We start from the raw sequence: 9,344 nt of genomic DNA, 5'->3' as shown, positions 1-9,344 counted from the left end.
TGGCCCAGCTCTGGTTTGCGAGCTGGGGGAGAAGACGCCGGGAGGGTGCGCTGGGTAGCCGGAGAAAGTTGGGCTCCCACATTTATTCATTTATTAATTGGACGCTCCGCGCTCGGGATGTGCGCTGAGGATCCTCGCTGAGTCGAGAGCCCCCGCTCCTCTCCTCTTCCTACTTCTCCAGTTCGCTCGCCTCCCAGCGCCTGCCGCCCGCTCCCCTGAGAAGATGGCGAGGTGGGGAGCTGGGCACCGCCGGGGGGACGCGTCTCTCTGCACGCTATCTCTTCTGTTGCTACTGCTGCTTCTTCCCGGTGGTGGAGCTGGGGCGCCCGAGGCCGGTGGTGAAAGTAGCGGCGGCTTGGGCGGTGAGGGCGGTGGTTTCAGTCTACACCCACCCTACTTCAACCTGGCCGAGGGTGCCCGCATCTCGGCTTCTGCGACTTGCGGCGAGGAGGCTCCGGCCGGAGCGCGGGGGCCCTCTCGGCCCACGGAGGATCTTTACTGCAAGCTAGTCGGGGGACCAGTAGCTGGCGGCGACCCCAACCAGACCATCCAGGTACGGCGAAGTCAGGCTGAGTGGGGTGGTGGTGAGGGGTTTGCTTAGTTCGGGCTGAAACTGGGAAACTGGAACTCTTGGGTCAGTCCAAGCATTGGCGGCAACCTGTTTTACTCAGCCGGGAATGGGTGTGTGTACCAGGTCTCTCTTTCCCAGTGTTTTAACCCCAACTTTGGGGTCGAGGTTGTGAGGATCTAGTGCAGGGGAGTGGGCAGAGGTTGAGGAGAGAGGGCCGAGATTTGTTCTTTCCTAAACTCTGGGGGCACTTTTAGTGTTCTCGAGTGGAAAGTGATTCCTTTTGCACAGAGAGCTAAGAGGGACTTGAGTAGCTAGCTAGTTGGGTAGCTAATTGGGTTCTGCGTCTTCTCTAGCTAATATGTTCACTAGCATTTTCTTCCCAGGAGGAGGAAAGAAGGGAGATGGAAAGGGTTAATTGACGGGTGAAAATCTTGGCTGTGATGGAGGGACCTGTTGGTGGGAATCGAGAGTCTGCTGATCATGAGAGCAGATTAAAAGGCCCCTGAGTTACTTTATATTTACCCTCTTGAAGTCTTTGAGGTTTCAGGGAGGGCCCCTGCTCCCAATGACGCTGAATCCTGCGGAAGAAGGGTGTCAGTGGTAGTATCCTTTTAAGTCGAATGGAGCTGATCCTAGGAGAACTCAGAAACCACTTGACTTTCAACCTCAAGCTGGAATCTTGGAGAGTGCTCCAAATCCAGAAGCAGCAAGTGGAGCAGTTATCTCCCTGCAGTTAAAATGAGCTAACATTTCCAGTGGTTTAGATAAAATTTAAGAACTTCCCCTACAATACTTCAGAATGAGAACTTTTGGAATCTTCTCTGAATTTTTTTCAAACAAGGGAACATCTCTCCAAAATGATTCTGGCCCAGGCAGAGACAAAGGCATGGACCAGATGACCTGAAGAGCCTTGAGACCTTGTCCACCTCTTAGTACTGGGCAGAGACTGAGACCTCTGATATCTGTTGTTAGACTGGGGCTTCCTATTTCCATGCAAATCCCAGGAGAACTAGGATCTGGGCTAGTCTTTGATTTTTCCCTGCATGAGGGACTGTGTGGGACTCTGGGAGCAAGGCCTATTCTGACACCAAGATCCCTTCCCCTAGGCTCTTTGGCCCAGGGGTTGTCCTGAAGTCCTCTTCTTCCCACGTTTACCCTCTCCTCCAACCATCCTGCTTTGAAGTAGTGAATGAAATGGGAAATTAAGAAACTTACCATCCTACTGTCTCCTACTTCTCATCTCCTCTGGAGGGATTACTTGGGAGTGATAGCCCTAGAAATGGAGAGGGATGATGAAAGCATTTCTTTTCCCAAGGCCTGACTCTAGGGAGTTGGGTAGATGGTTGGGTTTGGGGAAAAGATGCAACTCTTTCCCTCTTCAAGATACTCAGTTTCCCATCTGTGAAATCTCTCTCTCTCTCTCTCTGTCTCTCTCTCTCTCTGTCTCTCTCTCTCTCTCTCTCTCACTCACTCACACACACACACACACACACACACACACACACACACACACACACACACACACACAAAACTGCATTTTTTTCTGCCTTGGTCCTTTTAGAATCCTGCTAGGTGTTACCTTCTTCATGAGGCACTTCCTCATTCTCCCTGTTATTTGTACTCTTCTCTCTCAAAACTTCTCAGAAGTATTTACCTTTTTTACCTTTGTACATGCTGTGTCCATGGGCCTATCTTCCCTCCCCTCTCTTTTTTAAAGCATAGACACTGCTTCCTTTTTGTCTCTGTCCCCATTCCCCAGCACTGTGGTTATTGAATTGAATAGAGTAAGTGTAGTTAGTGAATAGATCCGTAGGCATGGAGTCAGGATCACCTGGGTTTGAATCTTAGCCACTTAACCTCTTTGAACCTTGGTTTGTTCATCTGTAAAACAAAAGGCTTAGATTAGATGACATCTAAAATCTCTTTGAGCTTGAAATCCATAATCCTATGAATTTGGAACACTGTACATATCAGTGGTAGAGTGGGCAATATGCTGGATTTTGAGTCACAGGACAGGAGTTCAAATCCCAGATATCATGTTAGTATAGACAAGCTATTCATATTCTCTAATATTAAATTTCCTATCTACAAAATGAGGGAGTTGAACCAGACGACTTCTGTGATCCCTTCTAGCTCTACATCCATGATCCTGTATCATCACAAACTGCAGGATTGAATCACTCAAAGATGTGCCTCCCTAGTCTCTACCCTTTTGTTTTTGGTCTTGTGTGATCAACAAGGTTTGGAGCTGGAAGGAATGTTAGGAGTCATCTTGTTCAACAGCCTTTTTTTTTTTTTAAACAAATGAGAAAACTGAAGTCTATAGAGAGTGTGTCTCAGCCATTTCCCTCACAATTTTTCTCCTTGGCTTAGAAGAATGTATTTGATTTTTTAATTCCTTAAACCTTCCTAAATATGCCATATGACTTAATAATACTACAATCTGAGATTATTGGAAATTGATCAGTACAAACATTTTGCTACTCAAAAACATTTCAGTACCTATTAAGCTAAATGCCGAGAATACAAACAACAAAATGAGTTACTGCTCTCAAGGAGTTTGTGTTGTGTGTTCAGTGGCATGTACACAGTTAACAGTTGTTGCTGTGAGAGCCTAATGAGTGCAAAGCCCTATGATATGATAGGATACTCTGGGAGAGATGAAAAGATGTCCACAGAATGTTTCATCTCCTTGGCTTTTCTCTTAGTCTTGTGAGAAGCCCCAGAGTTCCTGCCTTTAGGAGAGTTGATAGAGTCTGGTGGAACTATTCAATATTTAATACTTAAGTGGTGTTAGAGGGAGTTCTGAGGAGAGTAACCACCTTTGGGCTGGAACAGTCAGGGATATAGGCATTGTGGGACAATTATAGTATCATTGATTTAGATTGAAAGGCATCTCACAGATAGTCTAGTTCAGTCTTGTTTTATAGATAAGCAAGCTGGAGCCCAGAAACAGAAAGTGATTTGTCTGAAGTCATACATGTGGGACTGAACCCAAATCCTTTGATTCCATATTCAGGACTTTTCCTAATGTAATAGTCAACAACTCTAAAGGATTTGTAATCTCAGCTCTAGGAATTCTAGGGCTAGTAAGTCAGAAGGGAACATAAGTGAAGTCAGAGGTTTGTTTTTTTTTTCTACCAACAAAAGGGGGAATCAGATATGTGAAAATTTTTCTTTTACTTAAAAATAATTCTTTTTAAAATGTTTGTATCACAGTTATTTTTGGATACCTAACCCTCAACTGTACTGAAGAGAAACAATTAAGGAAAAATAACTCATAATCCCCCTCATCTAACAGTGTCTCTGACATCCTGCCCCTGTAGGCTCCTACTGTGGTTCAGAGAAGAGAAATAGGGACAGCATGGTATAGTAGAAAGAACACTATGGAAGCAGAGCAAGCATTTATTAAGTGCCTGTTGTATACTGTACTGCACACCCCTAGCAGGTGAAGTGAGTGCTTTGTCTAAAGTCACCCAGGCAGTCAACTCAGGTTCCAACCCAGGTTTTCTTTCTCTAAATCCAAAGAACCCAAAATACTGGATAGGCTAAACTTTATTCATGGTTGACATTGAGACAGGTATTGTGATATCCTTTGATATAACATATCTTAGAACCTTTCTGAACTTTTTAGGGACCCTGTGCCCCACCTCCAACTGGGAGCCCTGTCTCCTGTCAGGGTGCCATGTCCCACCCATCCCTGCATTCAGGGGCAGGGCCAGGACCTGCATGCTGCAGGCTGGCCAAGCTAGGAGCCTTTGCATGCCCACAAAGAGGTCTCTGCGTGCCATCTTTGGCACACATGCCATAAGTTTGCCATCAAAATCCTAGGACATCATTGGCAAATGTTTTCAAGACTAGAGATAAGAGTGCCCAGACTGCAAGTTCAAGCTGCCTGTTCGCCTGGTTACCTCAGACAGCAGAGGGAGGAGGTGCTCACAATGGGTTGCTGGGCAGAGGGGTGGGGCATGTAAAAATGTCCTCAAGCCCCCTCCCGGCTGCCCTGCACTCATGCCTCGGCTTCACAAACATGGTCCTAGGATCCTCTTCACTTTCCTAGTTCCATTTTGGCTCAAACTGATATTAAAATAAAAAGGATTTTGTTGTTATTACTGTTCCCTTAGCTCATATTGACTAGAGTCAGATAGATATCCTTCTATGGGGTAGGGGAAAACCAGGTTAGGATTAAATAGATGTCACAGATAAATCACACATGGATAACTAAGGGTTGGCTCTGTGAGCTTCATCTTAAGCTCCCCCATAAGACTAAATTAATGGAGTATAGGATCATAGCTTTAGAGCTAGAAAAGATCTTAGAGGTCATTGAGTCCAGCCCTCTTATATTATAGATGAAGAAACAGGTCTAAAGAGGTTAGCAATAAGTTAAGAAGCATTTAATTACAATTTATTTGGAGGTGGGGAGAGGGGGCAGCTGGATTGAGAGCCAGACCTAGAAATGGGAGATCCTCAGTTCAGATATGGCCTCAGACACTTCCTAGTTGTGTGACCCTGGGCAAGTCACTTAACCCCCATTGCCTAGCCCTTACCACTTTTCTGCCTTAGGACCAATACACAGTATTGATTCTAAGATGAAAGGTAAAGGTTTGAAATAAAATAAAAAGCTTATCACATTTCAGACACTGTGCTTAAGTCCCAGAGATTCAAAGAAAGGCAAAAACATGGTTCTTTTTTCCTGAAAAAGCTCACATTCTCATATCATGTCTATAAAATATAGACACTGTAAATTGAAAGTGATCTCAGAGAGAAGGTAACTAAAAAAAGTAAAAAGTCTACTATAGAAGGTGAGATTTAAGCTGAGTTGAGAAGACAGAAAAGCCTGCTGCAGTTTGAACCATAGAATACTGGATAGGGGTTAAGATAACTAGACAGAGAGGAAGAGGCTCACATATGAAAAGTTTTAAATGATAAGCAGTGACTTGCCTAAGTTCATACGTCTTCTAAGTGTCTGAGGTGGGATTTCAACCCAGGCCTTCCTGATTTCCAAGTCTAGCATATTATCTACTGTACCAGGTAGGGCAACAGGGTTTCTGAGGGTTGCTCTGTGATTTATGCTGTGAGACAGAGAACCTGTCTTCAAGTAGTTTGAAATAATTCACACTTAGGAAACTTTAAGTATGCCACCTTCCCCTGTTCTGATGACACCCAAGAATTCATGGCATAGACCAGTGATAGGCAAACTACAGCCCGCGGGCCAGATGCGGCCCCCTGAAATGTTCTGTCCAGCCACAGGACATTATTCCTAATCTGAGAAATACAAGGAGTAGGAGACAATACAATGAAACTTCGAAAGAGTTGTCTTAGAAACAGACTGACAGATGAGCATTTCCTTTCCTTTGGCCCCCTCTTTAAAAAGTTTGCCCATCACTGGTTTAGACAATCAGGGATGTAGGAGTTCAGAGAAAGATACTGCTGTGGTTTGGAGTAGTCACGGAAGACTTCCCAGACAGGTAGGCTTTGAAGGAACCAAGGACCTATTAGAGGAAAGACTGAGTCAAGAATGAGCCAAATTAGGTGGAGTGGGGAGGGAGGTGATGAGAAGCCCGTCCTGGCTGGATCGCACAGAGAGGGGAATTGGTCTTGAATGCAAGGTTTCCTTGTTTCCTTTGGGAAGCAGGTTTGGCTGCAGATGGGCAGGGAAGAATTTCAGGATTTCAGAAGTGGGTGAAGTCAGATGCTGAGTGAGCTCTGGGAGCCCTTTGCACCAAGACATGAATCACCAAGGGGAAGTCCTTATCTGTGGCTGTTGCTTCCTTACAGCAGCCTCAGAGCTGGCAAAGTAAAGGGTTTCAGCTCTGAGATGTTCCTGGCTGATGGCCCTTGGGGAATGTGCAGGGGCTGAAAAGGGAGGAGGGAGGCAGCTGAGAATGGTGGGAAGGAGTCTGAGGGTGGGGGTGCAGCAGGAAGAAGTCAGACTGATCTTTATCACAAAGGTCTGAAATTATTAGAACTTAGTGTGGATCTCCTCAGATTTTTCCCAAAATCCAGAGAGAAGGGGGAGGGAGATGATTCTTTTGTTCCCAGTCTTCTTTTGATCCTTATAAGACTCCATGTATTAGGCAGAGTAGGGATTATCCCCATTTTATATACAGGGAAAATCCAGTGCATAGAAGGTAAAAAGGCTTCATGAAGCCAGCCTGCAGGACCAGAACCCAAATCTCCTGACTCCGGTACCAGTATCCTTTCTTAGATTCCAGCTGGAAATAGTGGCATTTGTCAACCCAGGTTAGAAATGTTGAACTGCCTTTTGTGGTGGACCAGCTCTGGCAAAAGCCATTCCCTTTGGCCACCATACTATATTTTCTGGCTTCCCCCCTACTTTGGTGGCAGCCTATGAATTCCCCCAAATGTACCTACCTTTAAGGCAAAGCTTAAGTTGGCCCATCTTGCTTGACCATTTCAATATCTGGTGATCTCTCTCTCTCATCTTCCTATTGCCTGATAACATCACCCCAAAACTGGTTTGCATGTATGAGTTCTATCTCCCCAGGTAGAAAGGGGAGATTTATTTTATTTCTCTAACCAGTTGGATATAATGTAGGTAGTAAAGTTTCAGTGATTGATGGGCAGTACCTTGAACAATGGGGAGACTACATTTTCCTTCAGGGTCATCTTTAACCCTGTGTGGCAGTAATGGTTGAGTGTAGGATAAGGAGGGGAGATAGCTGGTATCTTTGCAACCTGATCTGAGTCCTCTAAGGGTTTGATTGACATGGTTTGTTTGATCTGGATTTCCAAGCCTGCCAGCTCTGGTTCCTTCTGGGTATTCTGCCTCCCCTTTTCAGGGTGCTGGTCTCAGTAGAGGGGAGGGGAGAAATTAAGATCATTTTTTCCTGTGACCTCTTTTGTCTAAATTGAGACAGAAACTGGCCCCAGGGCTGGGTGGGCTGGAGTATACTACAGTTATAGGCGGTGTGGTCTACATATTTTCCTTCTCTTTGTCAAGTTGCTGAAAAGGATGTTTAATTTGCACCTTTTATAGGACTTGGCCAGGCCTAGGTTCTTCTAGAGGTAGGTACTGGCTCCCTGGTCCTTCTCTCAGAATCCTAATTGTTAAGCCAAGTGTTTATGTACATACCTATCTCCTCTTCTCTAGACTTCTACAGGGTACTGCATGGTTGTCCATTTTCAGGGAAGACTTACGTGCCTGGCACATGTAACCTTGAAAATGTAGAGGGCAGACTCACATCTGGAGGGCCAGCTGGGCTCCTAGACTGTGAGGCTAAATTGTAGACCCATCACGAATTATCCGATTTTGTTCCCTCACTGCTTCATGAGGCTGGGCCTGGCCTTTTCCAGCTAGATCAAGGGTTCTTAACTTATAGTCCACTTGGATGGGGAAGAAATTACGTCTTTATTTTCTTCAACTTCAAACTGAAATTTTTATTGATTATGAATGTAGATAAAAAACATATTGTTTTGAGAAGGGGTCTGTAGGGTTCACCACACTGCCAAAGAGATCTGTGATTTTTTTTTAAATGACTTTTAGCAGCTTTATTTACAAAGAGATGGAAAGAGTGGAAGTGGGAAAATGTAGATAAAGAGACCAAAAATATTGCCCAGCTACAAATACCCTGAGTTTAATCCTAATGTCTCCAAACCACAAATGTGAATCTCACCAGAATCCAAAGTCCTAATTAGGAAGCCGAAACCTGAAAAGCCAAGAGACGGTGGAGAATCCATCAAGAACCTTCAGTGCACATGAGGCTAAGACTACCAAGAATCTCACCAGAACTCAAGCTGAAGGGAATGTCCTACAGAAAGCACCAACAAGCAGAGAGGGTCTCCTCACTGAAGAACCAAGGAAGGAAGCACTCCACTCACCAACACAAGCTGACACGTGATCCAGGGAATGAGTCTCCTCCTCCAATCTGGCTCACCAAGGCAGAGAGAGCCTGCGAGATCTGTGATTTTAAAAAAATGATTAAAAAAAAAAAAACAGAACTAGACTATTAGCCAACAGGCCTACTATGCCAAGTGCCTACTGTGTGCCAAGCATTGTGCTAAGTGGTAGGAATACAAAGAAGGCAGAAATATTGTCCCTGCCTTTATACTGCCTTGGGCTCTTGAGGAAAGAGGCATCTCTTTGGTGAACCTTCATTTCCTCATGTATAAAATAAACCAAAAGAGCTTTGCAGTGGGTGGGTGGGGAGGCTTTTAAGAAAAGTTTTATTTATGCCTTTTGATTTTATATCACATCCATTTTCAAATATATCCCTCCTTGCTCCCCTACCAGTCATCCCTTTTAACAACAATAAAAAAAAGTTCGGTAAAATCAATCAACAGATGTCACTTGCACGTCTGGCAACATATATGACATTCCACACCTGTGGTCCCCCACCTCATCATCAAAAGAAGGGAAGTAAGCTTTCTCCTGTCTGCTCCAGGGGGCCAAGCTTGGTCAGTATAATTGCATAATATTCAGTTTCTAGAAGGACTTTTAAGGTCCTTTCCAGGACTAACTTTCTTTTGTTTAAAGCCCCTCCCAGCTCTAATAGCTTCATTCATTTCTTTATGTCTTTCCTATGGTTCTTTTCTTAGGGCTGGTCCCACAGGAGGTGACCAGTATGTACATTAGCTTATAGTCCCGCCAGAGCTGCTTTTCTCTAACCTCTCTGACGTTAGCCATTGGTGGTCTCTTCGAGCCCCCACTCCTCTGCTCTGTGAATGTTTGGTATAGCATGTGGCTCTGAATGGTTGATGTTCTCCCCTCACTGGGCCCCATTCATGTTGTAGATTTTTGCCAGATAAGTGA

The 9,344-nt window shown here is 44.8% G+C and overlaps 1 protein-coding gene across 1 annotated transcript in view; it reads left to right on the top strand.

The window, feature by feature from the left end:
• The first annotated feature begins 223 nt into the window (after window positions 1-223).
• Window positions 224-9,344, top strand: part of LAMA5 (laminin subunit alpha 5) — a 137,741-nt gene continuing 128,620 nt past the window's right edge. The window contains exon 1 of the mRNA XM_044659643.1: window positions 224-553. Coding sequence (XP_044515578.1) covers window positions 224-553 — 330 coding nt within the window. The remainder of the gene's footprint in view (window positions 554-9,344) is intronic.

Source organism: Gracilinanus agilis, chromosome 2, assembly GCF_016433145.1.
Source record: "Gracilinanus agilis isolate LMUSP501 chromosome 2, AgileGrace, whole genome shotgun sequence".
Taxonomy (NCBI): domain Eukaryota; kingdom Metazoa; phylum Chordata; class Mammalia; order Didelphimorphia; family Didelphidae; genus Gracilinanus; species Gracilinanus agilis.
This window is presented reverse-complemented; position numbering and strand designations above follow the sequence as displayed.